The 19476-nt window shown below is 41.2% G+C and overlaps 1 protein-coding gene across 1 annotated transcript in view; it reads left to right on the top strand.

Annotated features, from left to right (window-relative positions):
- Positions 1-19476, top strand: part of LOC118656595 (ATP-binding cassette sub-family A member 3-like) — a 343556-nt gene that overhangs the window by 290007 nt on the left and 34073 nt on the right. The window contains exons 22-23 of the mRNA XM_036310023.1: positions 2323-2542; positions 4736-4900. Coding sequence (XP_036165916.1) covers positions 2323-2542; positions 4736-4900 — 385 coding nt within the window. The remainder of the gene's footprint in view (positions 1-2322; positions 2543-4735; positions 4901-19476) is intronic.

Here is a 19476-nt window from a genome sequence, read left to right as displayed (position 1 = left end):
TCTATCATTTTGCCTAGCAGCTAGGATTTCTATTTCACCCCTTCTCTGCTGGTCAGATTCACAAAGCAGGGGACTTTACTGCTCAAATGTCAGAGACAAGGATTAAGCTATGTTGCTGACTCCAAACCCTGATGCATTATCTTCCCCCAACACTGTTTTCCCAGCCACCCCAGGAGATTGTTGGTGAGGTTTAGTGAAGTCCTCTGCCTTTTCCCATGACTGAGCCCATGCAGGAAGGCTCAGGAAAGAAGAACAGGTAACTTTTCTCGTGTATTATGTGACCAGGGACGCTGTGCGGTGAGGCTTCCCTCTCATGCGGTCTGTGTGCCTGTCTTGATGACTGTTAGATATACTATATCCCCACCTTTCTGCACACATAGAATTATTTATTCAGCAAACATTGAACTCCTGCTTGTAAGCTAGTCTATGCTTTAGGCATGGATACAGCATGGGGGAGGTAGACAAGGGCTCATCTCATACTGGTCTCACCAAGGACTTGGATAGCTAGCTCAATGTCTCTTTGGAAATATGTCTCTCATAAGCCTTCAGATGCACTATTTTCATCATTTTACAGTTCTGGAAATTTGTCCAGGAGTTACCCTTTTCTCTCAATCAGGCCATTATGCATTGGACACAGATTACTTTGCTAGTATTATTTTTTGCTATTTCATTCTCATTCATTAATTTATTTTTAAGTAAAGAGCCAAGTTAGTATTCACTTTTTTCCCTAAGTAGCTAACCCATTGTTCTACCATCTTTTTTTGACAGCCAACTCCCACTGATTTGAAATGTATATCAACTAATACTCATTTCAGTATATTTTATATTCTTTATTCCATTAATGTGTCTGTAATTTTCCATTACCAATATGTTTTGATTATGGTAGTTTTGTAATACATTTAATTATGTTTTCTGTATTGACCTTTCTTACCTTTCCCATTAATCTTCTGTGGAATTTCCTGACCATCTTGACATGGTGTGTGTTTTTACAGGTAATGTTTAAAATTAGATTATCTAATTTCAAAAATACCTGTTTCTATTTCTATTTAGAGTAATTTTGGGAGAATTTACACTTTTATCATGTTGAGTCATACCTTGCCTAAAAATAGGATATGTGTTTCCATGTATCCAATATATCCAAATAGCTATTTAAATTTTCTTTGAAATAGATTCTGAGACATCTCTAAGCATTATAAGGCTTGGAACAAAGTAAGCTGCTAGGTTACTTGCTATTTTTCTGACTGTATTTATTCTTTTTATTTCACCCTCTTAATTGGAATGGGGGAAACAACTATAGTTATAGCTGTTCAAGTTCTTTCACCTAAGCTGGCTCATTCTCTACATATACTTTCTTTACACACTATTGCTTAAATAGAAACTACCTCTAAGAGCATCATAAGGTTCTAATAGGGGTATTCTTATTTTAATCCTTCTTTTCCTCTGCTAGTAGCCTTGCTAAACAATTCTGTGATTGCTCCAAAGAGGCATCCTGGCTATCTTTAGAGAAACTGTAATTACCAACTATAATCATACATATTTCTGGAAAATTCTTTAAAAGCTCTGGCAATTCTCCTCCTCTTAATCTAGTGCAATCTAAAGTTATGCTTCTTTGTCTGATTTGCAAATGGATTAAGAAATAAATGAATAAGGTGGCCCTTGATATGAGGGGCTTGGGGGCAGTCTAAGCGTGTGGCGTTATGCAAGAGAGGTTACATAATATGACAGCAGCCCCAGGGAAAATCTGTAGAGAAAGAGTCTACTTCCTAGGTCATTTGTTTTCCTGGGAAAATTCAGAGTTGGTCTTAAGGCAGACATAATTACTTTTACTTTAATCATGGGATCAGGGTAGGGAATAAAAAGTAATATTTTCCAAATGGGGGAAGAAAACAGAAAATAAAAGTATAGTCCTTCTGTTCATGAGAGTCCTCTATTGAGGAAGAGGTAATTTAGTTCAGGCTCATAAGCTAAGACTAGCTATTATTTCAGAAAGGAAGGGAGAGGGAGAAAGAGATGGGAACACCAATGATGAGAGAGAATCATTGATTGGCTGCCTCCTGCACGCTCCACACTGGGGATTGAGCCTGCAGCCTGGGCATGTGCCCTGACCAGGAATGGAACCGTGACCTCCTGGTTCATGAGTTGATGCTGAACCACTGAGCCAACTGGCTGGGTGAAGCTAAGGCTTTTTTTACTGGGTAAGCTAATTTAAGTAATAAGTAGTTTTATGTGCTAATGATGCAGTGCTTGCTGTCTCCTCAGTGTCTGGCTTGGCTCCTTGTTGCACTGTGTCCTTCACCTGCCCTTACTCTGCATTTGTCTTAGGGAGTGTTCAAGTACTGCGAACTGGGTGCATTTGTGGAAGACTACAACTTTCTGGACACAATGCTGATCTTTATGCTGTATGGTTGGGCTACTGTTCCTCTCATGTACCTGGGAAGCTACCTGTTTTCTAGTAGCACTGCTGCCTACATCAAACTCACCCTCTTTAACTACTTTTCAACTGTGTTCAGCATCATCGTTGATACCATAATGCACCTCCTTGGTAAGGACTTTCCACACTTTCCCTTTTCTCCAGGAAATATATTAAATAAATGAGGATGAAGGAGCTAGAGAACAAAATAATAATTGTTAAGCACTTACTTTCCAGGCATTTGAAAAACTATGCTTTTTGGAAAACAGCAAATATTTATTGAATATGTGAAAAATAGAAGTTGAAGGAGAGAGGGAGAGAAAGGAAATGGGGAAGAGAAAGGAAGAGAGAGAGGCACTAGGCCATCTGAAGGAGCTGGGCTTGGTATCACTCTAGTTTCATTAAAGAAAAAGAAGAGTAAAAAACTACAGTATAAGTGTGCAAACCACTTATCTCCTTTGAAATGTTCCCCCTCTCCCAGACTTAGTCCTTCAGTTCTAAAATCTTAGCAGCACTCACTTTGAAGCAAAGTAGGGAGATGGAAGGGTGGGAGGTTCTATGGGCTGACTTCTGCCTAATTTAATGCAGCACATCATCCTGACCCTTCAAATGAGATTTTTTCTGAAGAAAACAAGGAAATATGCAACAAATGTAGTTATCATTAAACCATTTTCCCTTCTTTTGAGTAGATTCTCCCTGTCTTCCTTCTCTGATTATAAAATTTGAAGAGAGTTTGACTGCTGGTGATTATCACAAATGGGATTTGTTTGGTTTTAGAACATTCCTTGGTTAAACTTCTGTTTAAACATGAACTTTGAACTGTGTTAATCATTTTAGCTCTGCCTGAAGTGGTAGAACTTTACCAAAAGAGCTTCCAGACTCATTCCCTAACTTTAGGTGTTGGCCTTACACAAAAGGAAACAGAGTGTGTGGACCAAGCACATTCTTTTGCAGTCTTCTCCAAGAAGTGGTATTATGCCTGGTGAGGAAGACTTGAGCCCCTGCATAATAAGCCAAGCAGGAGTTATGCATTCGTGCTCATTCCCTGAATCAGTGGTGGTATTGTCAATCACTTTTTTACTACCTATAGATTCTACCTGTGTTCTGTCCTATTACAGTTAATGTGCCACATATGATGTTTCGGTAAATGACAGACCACATATACAACAGTCGTACAGATTATAACAGAACTGAATTTCCTGTAAGAAATGGAAGGATATGTCGTTTAGGAAGAATTTTTTCTTTGATTACAGCAATATCTATGGGGCTTGACAATAGGTTCCCTCTCACTCACAGCTCCTCAGTTTTGAGTACACAACTTACATTCCAATCAGTCAACCACTGACCTGTTTCAGCACAGAGGAGCCTGTCCCCCCAATACTAATTTTCAAAAGATGCTACAACCCTCCCAGCTCTGGCTTGATGGTCTTCAGAGCACATTACTATAAATTCTTCGTTGAGGACATAAGATCTTGTACAAGAACCCAGACGCACAGGAACTGCCTCAACTAGTACAAAGTACCACTGACACTTCAGTAAAAGGTTTCTGTGGCAGTTTGGAGCCAGCCCATCCCTGTACTTTGAAATATTTTCAGGTTGTACTGATGTAAAGCATAGGTAAGTTTTATTTCTTTAATAAATTCAATGCCAGAGAGAGCCTGTTGTGCCAGATAGGGTCAATGGAACAAAAAAACAAATTTCCAATATCAAAATATTGACTCCTGAGTTCTATCCCTCTCCATTTTAAACACCATCTTTTTTGTGGACACCACAAAGTTCCTTAATCTGACCACTGCTCCAGCATGCAAGAGCCAAAACCATGGTGCCATGACACCCCCGAAGTCCTTCTCTCCACCTCGGTTTCATATTCGTACTGATCTCCAGGGCCCCTCAACTCCCTCCTGACTATTACTGTTATGGCGACCTGGTCCTCACCCAGCCAGTTTCTCCTCACTATTTCTAGTCAATTCACCCACAATCTATCTCTGAAATCTCCCTTCATGATAAGTGCCCTTCTCTTTAACTCTATAATTGATAAATCCATGTTACAAGCTATCAAGATGAATAAGCTTGGTGACTTAAATAATGAGTGTTTTCTCAGGGATCATCTGCGAGATTGGTAATTATCTGAGAATTGTTTAGTTATCTTGAGGAAGTTTATTATGGGAGGTTCATTTTTTATAATTAATCTATCCTCTTTTATTTAATTTTTAATTAAATTAATTGTGGTGACAGTGGTTAATAAGGTTACTATTAACCAAGTGTACATTTCTATGATACATGATCTGTATATTGCATTGTGTGCCCACAACCCAAAAATCACAGGCAATGAAATTTCTTACTTCACTAAAGTCTTCATAAGTAATGTGTTAGTGATGCTTCCCAGTTACAACTTTGCAATGAGTGTCAGGAAATTCATTGATGACTATGAAGTAAAAAGACTGTGTACCCAAGAAATTCAAAACGTCTATGTGGACTGCAGGAAAAAATGTGAGTATTGGGGCTCCCCATGTTGTTAACCACAACCTATTCCTGTCCAGACTTCCACATTTCACAGACTGGGGCGGGGGAGGGAGGGGTGAAGCCTCAAAATAAAATCCAAGATAAATTTCATGAAGTCACAACCAGATTTTGAATGAATTACTACTACTACTCACTCACCTACTATGTGAAAATAGCTTAACATTATTTTGAATATTCCCAGCACTCTTTGAGTTAGCTAATATTATCACAGTTTTATTCCCAATGAGGAAACTGAGCTCTTTACTTAAACTGGATATTAAATAAGTTCCCTGGGACACTAAGCTTTAAGTGTCACACAGATAAAAGAAAGGCAAATTCCCAGAAAGATCAAAATGAGGAAAAAACAAATGCATTCTATTAAATTTTCATATTTTAGGCTGATTTCATGTTTCAGACTGATTCTAAAAATTTATAAGCCTATTTACTGTGTGTGTATAATTTGTTGTAGAACCAAATAATTTATATGCAGTCACAGAAAGAGAAATGTAATTTTATTTTACTAAATCAGTGCAGGATAAAATATAATTATCAGGGTCAAATAAATTATATTTTCTTAAAATCTCTGAATAATAAAAATTATGTCATATTTTAGTTTGCATCATATTTGGATTATAAATTCCTCTCTCTGCTTTTTAAAAATAGCTCTATTGAGTTATTATTAACATACTGTAGTCACCAGGTTTAATTAACCTGTTGGATGGAAGTGGGGGAGGGCTTGTTGGACAGTGTTTATAAAGTCTATAGTAGCGGTCCACACTATTATTGAATTAAAAATTTAATTTATTTCATTTATTATTTTAATTCACTGTTCTGACCCTCAGCTTCCCCTGTGTTGTGTATGCCTTCGAATGTGTTCTTTATAGTGTTACTAGTATGTCATTGTTTATTTCTGACTGGTCTTTTTCCATAGTTACTATATCTTCTCTCATGCTGTTGGCATCCTTGCCATCATTATTCTGATCACTATATCTGATAAATTTATTATCTCCATTTCATTTAGTTTTTCTTTTGGAGAATTCTCTTATTCTTTCATTTAGGGCTTACTGTTGTTTCTTGTCTTCCCATTTTGATTGCCTGCTTGGGTTTGTGTCTATGTACTAGGTAACTCTGCTATGACTCCCAATCTCTAGTGCAGGACAATGTCAGATGCTGTGTGTAGCCGGCCCTGAGTACCCTCTTTGGAGCTATCAGCGACCCACAGCTAGCGGCTCCCTCTGCTGGGGCTGGGTGCCTTTGGAAAGGACCAGGATATGGATCAAGGTTAGCTTTTCCTAGCCCTAGGTCCTGACTTATATCAGGCAATGACTCAAAAGTCTCTGATCTGCCTCTGCCTGCAATCCGATTGTTATTCATTCTTGATTAGCCTTGGGCTATTGCCTACCGGCTGGGGAAAGATATTTTCCAACAGGTTGGAGCAACTTCTTCCCCCAAATGCAAAAGCTTCCTGGATGGTAAAGGTCTGCCCGAGAATGATGTCCTCTGGAGTATGAGGGGATGACTCAGCACTGGAAACCCGGGTGTCTGCCTTTGAGGTCTAACCCCAAATCTGGATTCTGCTCACACAGCTCCAGTCCACTCTGCCCTCCCTCTGCCAGAGCCCAAGGTATGTGGCTGCACAAGAAATTTTATTCATTGGCCCTTTAAGAGGGTGCCTGCATTTCCAGCCATCTCTCCCAGATGTTGTGTGGGCCTTCTCAGTTATGGTTCTCTAGACTGGGAGGCCCAGCTTTGGGGTTAGACCCCAGAGTTCTCAATGAGAAACCCTCCCTCCTAGATGAAATATCTCTCTGGAACTTCAGTTGCTGTCTATGGGAGCGTGGCCAGCCCTTTCATGCCTCCTCCCCTCCTACCAGTCCCTATGTGACTCTACTTTATGTCCTTGATTATTATGGTTCTCTCCAGTTAGTCTTCAGTTGATTATTCAGGATGGTTTTTCTGTATTTTAGCTGTAATTTCAGTTTAGTCCTGGGAATGTGTTAGTGTAGCTCCCACTTACTCTGCTGCTATTTTAAGGGTGTCTTTTGAAGCATAAAAGTTTAGAATGTTGAAGGGGTTCAAGATGGCTGCAGAGTAGATGGAAGTTACACTTACTTCCTCCCAGGACCATATCAGAAGAGTAGCTAAAGTATGGGAAAATCAACCAAATAACTATCTGAAGACTAGCTGAACAGAAGTGTTATAACTAAGGATTGAGAGTAACATCCAACAAAACCTGTAGAAAGGGAAGAGCCACAAAAAGGCTAGCCCTACACCAGGTGTGCTAGGAGAGAATCTCAGGTAATGAGATTCCCCCTGGAGAAGGGAGTGGCCTCGGCCCCAAGCTGGGCACCCTAGCCTGGAGAACTAGGAAATCAGCAGGAATTTAACTTGCCCTGGTAAGAAGGGAAATGGCTTTCTTAAAGGGCCAGTGCATAGAATCTCAGTCACATCACTCACTCTCGGCTCTAGCAGGGACAATAGTGGCTCTCAGTAGACCAGAGTCATAAAAAGAGAAATTGAATGGCATTGCTAAGGAAAGAGAACTGGCATGAGAGCAGCAGGTACCCTGTGCTGGGTTGGGTTCCTTGCCCATCTAACTCATAGATGTCATCTTCAATAAAAACATCTCAGACCAGAAAGAATGCTATGAAATATTCAAAGTGATGAAAAACAAGGCCTACACCCAAGAATACTCTACCCAGCAAAGCTACCATTTAAAATTGAAGGAGAAATAAAGAGCTTGCCAGAAAAGAAAAGGCTAAAGGGGTTTATTACCACCAAACCAGTAAGAAAAAGGAAAACAAAAGAAGAGAAACATAATTATAAAAATAAATTGGCAATAAATACATACAAATTAATAGTCACTTTAAATGTTAATGGATTAAATGCTCCAATCAAATGACACAGGGTACTTTTGGCCAGTGTGCCTCAATTGGTTGAACCATCATTCCATGAATTGAAGGGTGGGGGGGTTCAATTCTCATTCAGAGGATATACCCAGGTTATAGGTTCAATGCTCAGTTTAGGATGTGTATTGGAGGCAACCAAATGATGTTTCTCTCACACATCAATGGTTATCTTTCTCTCTTATTCTCCCTTCCTCTCTCTCTTTCTAAAATCAATTTTAAAAAACTTATACTTGATCAAAAAGCAACCATGTTTGTTACATTTGTTGCTTGGTGTTAAAAAAAAAAAACAAAGAAAGAAAGAAAGAAAGAAAGAAAGAAAGAAAGAAAGAAAGAAAGAAAGAAAGAAAACATATTCTTTTTTTTAATATATTTTATTGATCTTTTACAGAGAGGAAGGGAGAGGGATAGAGAGTTAGAAACATCGATGAGAGAGAAACATCGATCAGCTGCCTCCTGCACACCCCCTACTTGGGGATGTCCCTGCAACCAAGGTACATGCCCTTGACCGGAATCGAACCTGGGACCCCTCAGTCCCCAGGCCGACGCTCAATCCACTGAGCCAAACTGGTTAGGGCGAAAACGTATTCTTGAGTGAGGATTTTTTTAAAAGACACAGGATAACTGAACAGATAAGAAAACATGACCCATATATATTCTATCTACAAGTGACCCACCCAGGAACAAGAGATTCACACAGCCTTAACCGGTTTGGCTCTGTGGATAGAGCGTCAGCCTGTGAACTCAAGGGTCCCAGGTTCGATTCCTGTCAAGGGCATGTACCTTGGTTGCAGGCACATCCCCAGTAGGGAGTATGCAGGAGGCAACTGATTGATGTTTCTCTCTCATCGATGTTTCTAACTCTCTATCCCTCTCCCTTCCTCTCTGTAAAAAATCAATAAAATATATTTTTTTAAAAAAGATTCACACAAACTGAAAGTGGACAGATGGAAAAAATATTCCATGAAAATGAAAATTTAAAAAAACAATGCCGGGGAAGCAATACACATATCTGACAATACAGGCTTCAAAGCAAAGGCCATAATAAGAGACGAAAGCAGGCATACACAGGGAGAATGCCATGGAAAGATGAAGGCAGAGGTTGGAGTAATGCAGCAGAAGCCATAGTACTGGAAGTCCTAGCCAAAGATTGGCAGCAGCCACTGGAAGCTAGGGGAGAAGCCTGGAACAGATTCTTACTCACAAACTTCAGAAGGAACAATCCTGTCCACACCTTGAAGGACTTCTAGGCTCCAGAATTATGAGATAGTTTCTATTGTTAGACTTCCCAGTTTGTGGCATTTTGTTTGTGGCTGCCCTAGTAGACTAATAAAGCATACCAGGGAGGAAAAGGAGACAAAAACAGGCCATCACATAATACTGAAGGGAATTTTACCAAACATTCAAAGAAGAACTAACACCTATTTTCCTCAAACTATTCAAAAAAAATCCAAGAGGAGAGTACACTTCCAGGCCTTTTTGATGAAGCTAGCATTATCCTAATGCCAATGCCAGATAAAGACATTACAAAGAAAGAAAATTACAGGCCAGTATCCCTTATGGGAACATACTAGTACATGCTAAAATACTCAGCAAAATATTAGCAAATTAGAACCAGCAATACATTAAAAATATCATGCACTATGACCAACTGGAATTTATTATGGGAATGCAATAAATTGGTATGATATTCACAAATCATTAAATGTGCTACATCACATAAACAAAATGAAGAATAAAAATTACATGACCATATCAATAGATGAAGATAAGCATTCCACAAAATCCAGCACCCATTTATGATAAAAACTCTCAGCAAAGTGGGAATAGAGGGATCATAACTCAACATAACAAATGTCATATATTAAAAAACCTATAGCCAACATCATACTCAGTGGGCAGTTACTCAACATCGTACTGGGAGTCCTAGCCATAGCGGTCAGACAAGAAGAAATAAAAGGCATCCAAATTGAAAGGAGTAAGTAAACTGTTACTATTCACAGATGGCTGCTATTGTTCATAGAAAACCCTTAGGGTTCCACCAAAAAACTATCAGACCTAATTCAGCAAAGTAGCAGAATACAAATTTAATTCACAGAGATCAGTGGCGCTTTTATACATCAATAATGATCTCTCAAAAAGAGAAACTAAGAAAACAATCCAATTTACTACTGCAACAACAACAACAAAAAATAACGTACCTAGGAATAACTTAACTCAGAAAACTGTAAGACATTGAAGAAGGAAATAGAGGAAGATACAAACAAATGGAAGCATATACCATGTTCATAGATTGAAAGAATTAACATCAGTAAAATGTTCATACCACCTAAAGCAATCTATAGATTCAATACAATTCTTATTAAACTACAAATGCCGTATTTCACAGATCTAGAACAAATATTCCAAAAATGTATAGGGAACCAAAAAAGATCCTAAATTGCCTCAGCAATCTTGAGAAAAACAAAGTTGGAGGGATCATATACTGGATATCAAACTATATTAAAATATATTTCTTTATTGATTTCAGAGAGGAAGGGAGAAGGAGAGAGAGATAGAAACATCAATGATGAGAGAGAATCATTGATTGGCTGCCTCCTGCACACCCCCTACTGGGGATTGAGCCCGCAACCCAGGCATGTGCCCTTGGCCAGAATCGAACCTGGGACCCATCGGTCCGCAGGCTGACGCTCTATCCACTGAGCCAAGCCGGCCAGGGCCGGATATCAAACTATATTACAAAGCTACTGTAATGCCAATAGCCTGATAATGGCACAAGAACAGGTTTATAAGTCAATGGAACAAAACAGAGAGCCCAGAAGTCAACCCACACCTTTATAGTCAATCAGTACTTGACAAAAGAGGTAAGAGTATACAATGGAGTAAAATCAGTCTCTTCAATGAATGGTGTTGGGAAAATTGTACAGACACATAAGAAAAAAAAGGAAATGAAACTAGACCACCCACTTATACTACACACAAGAATAAACTCAAAATGGATAAAAGACTTAAATGTAAATCGTGAAACCATAAAAATCCTGGAAGAATCCATAGATAGGAGGAGGAAGATGGTGGCCATATAGGCAGACCTTTATTATACCTCCTCCAACAGACAGACTGGAAATATAACTAAATTGGAAAAAATTCACCGGGGATTACCAGCTGAGTTCCACTTGAGGAGAAGACACATAACGAAGGGAGAGAAAACGCCTGGAGACTGGTAGGAAGGGTGGAGTCGGGAAAGGGCCTGGGCCCAGCTTCCACAGGCGGCAAGCCAAGAGTGAAGGGGACCTCTCAACTATGATAGGGTCCTTTCCCGGAAGACATTGAGGCCCGGAGCCCAGGCTGGGCTCCACAGCCCAGAGCACCAGACCAAGATCAGCAGCCCACCTCACATCCAGCCATGAAAGGTGGCAGGGCTGCTGGCCACCAGGGAGTCTGGAGCAGGTCAGATATAAAGCCACAGGTTTTTTTCCTCTTTTTATTTTTTTGAAAACCCAGATCACAAGATTTTCATTTGCAGCTACTTACCTGAGACTTCAGGGGAGGGAGGGCAGTGTGGACTGAAGGTGCCTGAGGAGAGGCTGAGGTAGGAAGCATTGTGGGGAGATGTGGAAAAGAGGTGACTGGGAGACATGCATCAGTCAAATCCCCCAAACCGAAATGGCCATTTTACCTCAGAGGCGCTGGCCCTTTCCACAAGCCACAGCTCAGGAAAAGGAGAAACCCATCCTAAGTGGTACAGCCCGCCCTACCCTCAGGAGCCTGTCTGCCACACCCTGCATCTTGACTTTGCAGAGGAGGCACAACAGAAGCCAAGCCTAGGCGTTAGATCAGTTCCAGGAAGCACCAGTCACTGGCTCGGGGGTAGAGCTGTCTACCTCACTAACCCAGGAACCTAACTGATGAAAACTCCAGCTTTCCAGCTGATCCCACTGGACTGTATATGAGGATCTCTGTCCAGCAGTGGGCAGGGAAATATTCTGGGCCACTCTACAAGGGGTCACTCTGGGAAGGGGAAACACACCCACTTTCCCTGAAATCTGAATGGCACTTCCCCCTCATGGAAGACCCAGATGTCTAGACTCCCTATTCTGCCTAAAGCCCCTTCAAAAACAGACTTTTGAGTACTAAGATAGACAGTTGGCTGGCAGGCGAACGCAAGCAGAGGCAGAGCCTGGGGAACCTGGAAAAGTTAGCCGACCCAGCCCTGAGGTCCCTGCTGCTAACAAACTGGCCTTAGAGCGCAACTGGGACTCTCCCACATGCAGGCATGTCCTGTGGAGAAAGACACAAACTGTGGATCACTTGAAGCTTCAAACTGGTCGCCGAGAACCAAAGAAGGACAGTTTCTGACAGTAGTTAGCACATAACTACCTCCCAGGGGGTCCAGCATTGGCAAACAAAAGAGTCTGCCTCAGTCATCAGAAGAGCAGGATCCAAAGAGAGCTCCCAGGAGGCACTAAACTCCCAACCACATTGTTCGAGCTGTTTTGCAGGTGCTGCTAGACAAAACAAAACACAAGAAAACAAGAAACAAAACAAAAACATACACCAGACCCTTACAACCACAAAAGCAACCACAAAGGAAGAGAGAGTTAGGAAGAAAAAAGAACAACACCACCTTCCTTTTTTTTATCGTCTTCATTTTTCTTCTTATTGATTTCTTATTCTTTTAGTCTCTCTTTTTTCTTTCATAGATCTAATTTTTTCCTCTCCTTTTCTTACTTGATTTTTCTTCTTTCTCCAGCTTTGTCTTTGTTTTTTCTTTTCTAATTTTTTGTCTATCTTCTATCTCCTCTATTTTCCTTTGCACCATTTTTTCCTCTTTTATAACATTTCCTTTCCCTTTTCCTTATTCTTATTTTCTTGTATCTCTATGCTTTCATATCCCCTTTTCTTCCCTTTTTTTCGCCTTGTATTTTTTTTCTTTTCTATTATGGTTCTCTTTTGTTCATCCTAACTCTCTCTTCCTTTGTGGTTGCTTTTGTGGTTGTAGGGGTCTATTATATGTTTCTGTTTTGTTTCTTGTTTTGTTTTGTTTTTGTGCTTTGTTTTGTCCTAGCAGCACCTACCCAACAGCTCACACAATGTGGTTGGGATGAGCCTCACAGTCAGCCAGCCTGAGAGGAGATGTCTCCCACAAGCAGGACAATAACATTTAAGGCCCAGTTACAACAGGAGAGTCCAAATAACTCACATAAGGGGCATTCCTAGAACAACCAACTCAGGAGACCTAAAAGACTATACCACTGAGGCCCACAAAACTTACTACTTAAGGCCAACCCCTGAAGACTGGAGGCATAGCAATTTGATCTAATACACAGAAACAAATACAGAAGGGGCAGCAAAACTGGGGAGACAATGACTAACACCCCCTAAGTAAAAAATGGAGGAAACCCAGAAAGAGAGCTAAACAAAATGGAGACAAGCAATTTATCAGATACTAGAGGCCCAGTGCACAAAAATTTGTGCACTGGAGGGGGGGGTCCCTCAGTCCAGCTTGCACCCTGTCACATACTGGGAGCCCTCAGAGGGTGTCCTACTCCCCGCTTCCTGCTCCCCTAGGGGAGCGGGCCTAAGACACAGTCTGGCCTCCCTTTGTGGGAGGCGACCGGGCTGATCAGGGGAAGGCACTAGCCCAGCCGTGGGCAAACCACGGCTCGCGGGCCGGATCCGGCCCGTTTGAAATGAATAAAACTAAAAAAAAAAAAGACCGTACCCTTTTATGTAATGATGTTTACTTTGAATTTATATTAGTTCACACAAACACTCCATCCATGCTTTTGTTCAGGCCCTCCAGTCCAGTTTAAGAACCCATTGTGGCCCTCGAGTCAAAAAGTTTGCCCACCCCTACACTAGCCCCATCACCCCGCTATTGCAACCACTGCCAGTCACCGCAGCCACCAAGGTGTTTTCGTGGACTCCAGTCCCTCTACCTTGACTAAATGACAACTTTCTTTAGGCATTTTCAAGATGTGTCTTTCATAGGATATGACATTTCTTTCTTTCTTTCTTCCTTTTTTATTCTCACCTTAGGATATGTTTCCATTGATTTTTAGAGAATGTGGAAGAGAAAGGGAAAGACAGAGAGAAACATCAAAGTGAGAGGAACACTTTGATTGGTTGCCTCCTGCATGAGCCCTGACCTGGGCCCAGGCCAGGGAGGAGCCTGCAACCTAGGTACATGCCCTTAGTCAGAATTGAACCCAGACCCAGCAGTGGGCAGGCCGAGGCATTATCCACTGAGCAAAACCAGCTAGGGCAGGATATGACATTTCTTAACCCTCCAGCAGCGGACCTTCCTTTTTTTCTCCAGGAGTGTGGTGGAAAACCCTAGATCACCTATTTGGATTCTTATTACCCAAGTTACTAAGATTATTACCAGTGGCATACAGGGAGCTAAGCCAATGAGCAATCAGAAAAGGTGTTTCCTCTGTAGTTCACACCAATTGCCGACTTGGCCCCTGCCCAAGCCTAATGCCTCTGGCCGAGTCATTAGCCCTGGGCAGGGGACCTCCAGCTCCCTCAATCGTCGGCTCAACCCCTGCTTCCCATAATCGCTAGCTCTGCTCCTGCTCCCCGTCATCGCCGGCTCCCTCCCTGCTCCCGCAAATCACTGGCTGTGCCCCTGCACAGGCCTAACGCCTGTGGCTCAGGCATTAGGCCTGGGCACGGGACCCCCAGCTCCCCACGATTGCTGGCTCCGCCCCTGCCCAGGCCTAATGCCTCTGAACAAGGAATTAGGCCTGGGCAGAGGACCCCCAGCTCCCACCATCGCCGGCTCCACCTCTGCTACCCGTGATGGTTGGCACCGCCCCTGCTCACACCTAACGCCTCTCACTGAGGCATTAGGCCTGGGCAGGGGACCCACAGCTCTCCACGATCTCCCACTCTGCCCCTGCCTAGGCCTAACGCCTGTGGCCAAGTCATTAGGCCTGGGCAGGGGACCCCCAGCTCCCCTCAATTGCCGGCTCCGCCCCAGCTTCCCATGATCACTGGCTGGGGGCTCTTGGCTGCCACCTTGGTTTCCGATCACCGTCAGCAGCAGGAGGCTTCTTCCATCCTTCCTCTTTTGCCTCCCAGCATTGTGCCTACGTATTCAAATTAACCGCCATCTTTGTTGGCAGTTAATTTGCATATCACCCTGATTAGCCGAGGGGAAGCATAGCGAAGGTACAGTCAATTACCCTTTTTGTCTTTTATTAGATAGGATAGAGTTCAAAGCAATGGTTATAAGGATACTTAAGAAACTTAGAGGGAACTACAACAGCATGAAACAAGAAATAGAAACCATAAATAAGAATCCATTGGAGATGAAGAATAACATATCTGACATTAAGAATACACTGGAAGGAAACAAAAGTATAATAACTGAGGCAGAAGATCAATTAAGTGACTTGGAAGAGAAGATAGAAGAAAACACCCAATTAAAGCAGCATAAAGAAAAAAGTAAAAAACAGAAGAATAGTTTAAGGTACTTTGGGACAACATGAAATGTAACAACATCTGCATCATAGGGTTATCCAGAAGGAGAAGAAAGTGAGCAAGGAATAGAGAACCTGTTTAAAGAAATAATGACAGAAAACTTCCCTAACCTGATAAAAAGTCACACAAGTTCAGGAAGCAAAGAAGGTCCAATCAAAATGAACACAAAGAGTCACATGCAAGACACATCATAATCAAAATGACAAACATTAAAGACAGAAAAAGAATCTTGAAAGTAGCAAGAGAGAGACAGAACTAGTTACCTACAAGAGAGTACCCATTAGAATGTCAGCTGATTTCTAAACAGAAAAACTTCAGGCGAGAAGAGATTAGCATGAAGTATTCAAAGTAATGAAAAACAAGGACCTGAACTCAAGACTACTCTATCCAGAAAGACTATCATTTAAAATTGAAGGGGAAATAAAGAGCTTCCCAGGTCAAAAAAAAAAAAAAGTAAATGAGTACATTACCACCAAACCAGCATTGCAGAAAATGTGAAAGGAAGTGCTTTAAGAAGAAGAAGAAAAAGAGAAAGAGAGGAACATAGCTATAAAGAAAACGTGACAGTAAATGAGCACCTATCAATGATAACCTTAAAGGTAAATGGATTAAATGCTCCAATTGATAGACATAGATTAGCTGAATGGATAAGGAAACATGATCCGTATATATACTGTCTATCAGAGACCCACCTCAGAATGAAAGATTCACACAAGCTGAAAATTAAGGGATGGAAAAATAATTCCATGCAAATGGAAACTTAAGAAAAAACAGGAGTGGCAATAAAATAGACTTAAAAGCAAAGGCCATAACAAGAGACAAAGGACACTACATAATACTAAAGGGTTAGATATAACAAAAGGATATAACCCTGGTAAACATAGGAGCACATAAATGTATAAAAAGCTCTTGGAGAATTTAAGGGAGAGATTGACATGGGACATTCTCAAAGATAGACCACATGATAGGACACAATATAAGTCTCTACAGGTAAAATAGGATTGAAATCATCTTAAGCATCCTCTTGGATCACAATGGCATACTACTAGACATCAATTACAATAAAAGCACTCAAAAACAGTCAAACACATGGAGGTTAAGTAACATGTGATTAAACATGTGATTACTAATGAAATCAAGGAAGAAATAAAAAACATCTTGAAACAAACAAAAATGAACACACAACAACCCATAATCTATGGGGCACAGCAAAAGCAGTCCTCAGAGGCATACCTCAAGAAATAAGAAAAACCTCTAATAAACTAACATTACAACTAAAAGAATTAGAAAGAGAGAAATAAGAAAAGCCCAAAGGAAGTGTAAGGAAGTAAATATCAGAGCAGAAATAAATGACATAGAAACCAAAAATTAAATTAATTAATTAATTAATTAAACAAACCAATAAGTCCAGGAGCTGGTTCTTTGAAAAAATAAAGAGAGGACCCAAATAAATAAAATCAGGGGAAAAAAAGTGGAGAAGAATTGACACCACAGAAATACAAATAACTATGAACAACTATATGCCAACAAGCTGGACAACCTGGGCGAAATGGACAAATTTCTAGAAAAATACAATCTTCTAAAACTGAATCAGAAAGAATCACAAAAGCTGAATAAGCCAGTAACAACTGATGAAATTGAAGCAGTAGTCAGACTCCCAGCAAACAAAAACCCTAGACCAAACTGCTTCACAGGGGAATTTTAACAAACATTCAAAAAAAGAACTAACACCTATACTCCTCAAACTCTTCCAAAAAATTTAAGAGGAAGGAACACTTCCAAGCTCTTTTTATGAGGCCAGCATTATCCTAATCACAGGATCAGATAAAGACACTACAAAGAAAGAATTACAGGCCCATATCCCTGATGAATATAGATTCTCAAAGGATGTCAAAGGAATGGCGACATGAAACATCCCCGTGGCCTCTCTCCCCGAAACTACAATCAGTTTACCAATTAAAATTCAACAAAGAATTCCTTGCTCAATGCAGAGGCATGTCTGAGAGATCCGCACATTGAAACATCTAAAGGTTGTAAAGGGGAATAAAAAGGGAGATGAGAAGGGAGGAAAGCGAAGATGGCCCTCAGATGCAGCCCTGAAGGTGGGCATTTTTGGCTAGGCCTGGAAAGGGGAGAAAGTCTGTGATTCATTCAGGCAGGAAGAACAGAGAGCTGTGGGGACCGCGGGGAGGCACATCCCAGCAGGGTGAGCAGGAACAGAGTGAACAGTGTCTGAGGCAGCAGATGCCTGACAGAGCACAGGTTTCTGCATTCAGCTCTCCACTGTTGGGCTGTGTGGTGGTGTTTCAGAAAAAGAAATGGAATCACAGAGACCCTGCCACCACTTGGACTCCCAAAGCTCACCACCTGTTGCCCTTGGAGTTGGGCCTAGGAGCATATTATCTGAAAAACAAAAGCTATTGCAGTAGAACTACTGTTTCCATCTATGACTGAGACCTAGGTGGGTTGCTTGGGGTGGGACCCCATGGAGATCAGGGGGTCACCATTATGATGAAGGCAAAACAAACCCCAGCCCCAAGCAACAGCTCTACTGTCTTTTTTTACTGGTGACATTTTCTTTTTTAAAATATATATTGCCAGCCCTGACCCTCCCCACCCTATTGCCTGTGTCCATCAGCTGTGCCTATCTATACTAATAAAATGGTAATATGCTAATTAGACCAGACAAAGCCACGGTGGCAGGGGCAAAAGGAGAGACAGTTAGGGGCAACCAGGCCAGCAGGGGAGAGCAGTTAGGGGTTATCAGGCAGCAGGCAGAGAGGTTAGGGGTGATCAGGCAGGGAGGCAGGTGAGCAGGTGGGAGCTAGCAGTCCTGGATTGCGAGAGGGATATCTGACTGCCGGATATCTAAACAGGCAGTCAGACATCCCCCGAGGGGTCCCAGATTGGAGACGGTGTACACTGGGCTGACGAACTGCCCCCCACCCCCGCCCCATGCACGAATTTCATGCACTGGGCCTCTAGTAAGTATATAAGTTCTTTGGTTTCTCTCCTCTTCCCCCCAATCCCCATACCAATCTATGTCAGTCTGTTTTATGCCTCCATGTTTCGGGTCTTATTTCATTGGTCAATTCATTTTGTTCATTAGATTCCACAAATAAGTGAGATCATGTGATTTTTTCTTTCTCAGATTGGCTTATTTCACTTAGCATAGTAGTCTCCAAGCTCATCCATGCAGTCCCAAAGGATAAGGGACCCCTCTTTTTTACAGCTGCATAGTATTCCATTGTGTACATATCCCACATCTTTTTAATCAATTCATCTACTAATGGGCACTTAGGCTATTTTCAAATCTTAGCTGCTATGTTCTTTCTAATAGGTGTTTCAGGGATTTTAGGATATATTCCCAAAAATGGGGTCACTAGGGCAAACAGAAGTTCCATTTTTAACTTTTTGAAGAAACTCAATACTGTTTTCCATAATGGCTGTACCAGTCTGCATTCCCACCAAACGTGAACTAGTGTTCCCTTTTCTCCACATCCTCACCAGCACTTGTTTGTTGATTTTTCATGATTAAACAAATTTAATTAATTAATTAATTAAACAAACCAATAAATCCAGGAGCTGGTTCTTTGAAGAGATAAAGAAGATTGATGAACCTTTAAGCATGAAAACCATGACAAAAGGCCTCACGAAGCCACCCACCGTACACACATCTGTGGGTTTTTCCATACAGTGGGCTCCCTTTTTATTTTGATAGTAGTTTCTTTGGCTGTGTAGAAGTTTCTTATTTTGATGTAGTCTCATTTGTTTATATTTCCATTGTTTCTCTTGCCCTATGAGATGTATCGGCAAAAATTCTGCTACATGAAGTGTCTGGGATTTTACTGCCTATGTTTTCTTCTAGGATTTTTATGGTTTTATGCATTACATGTAAGTCTTTTTTCCATTTTGAGTTTATTCTTTTGTATGGTGTAAGGTAGTGGTCTAGTTTCATCTTTCTATATGTATCTGTCCAGTTTTCCCAACACCATTTATGAAAGAGACTGTCTTGACTCTATTGAATGTTCTTGCTTCCTTTGTCAAATATTAATTGACCATAATAACTTGGGTCAATTTCTGGGGTCTCTGTTCTGATCCATGGGTCTATATACCTGTTCTTATGCCAGTACCAGGCTGTTTTGGTTATAATGGCTTTGTAGTATAGTT

This window comes from Myotis myotis, unplaced genomic scaffold (assembly GCF_014108235.1).
Source record: "Myotis myotis isolate mMyoMyo1 unplaced genomic scaffold, mMyoMyo1.p scaffold_m19_p_5, whole genome shotgun sequence".
Lineage (NCBI taxonomy): Eukaryota > Metazoa > Chordata > Mammalia > Chiroptera > Vespertilionidae > Myotis > Myotis myotis.
This window is presented reverse-complemented; position numbering and strand designations above follow the sequence as displayed.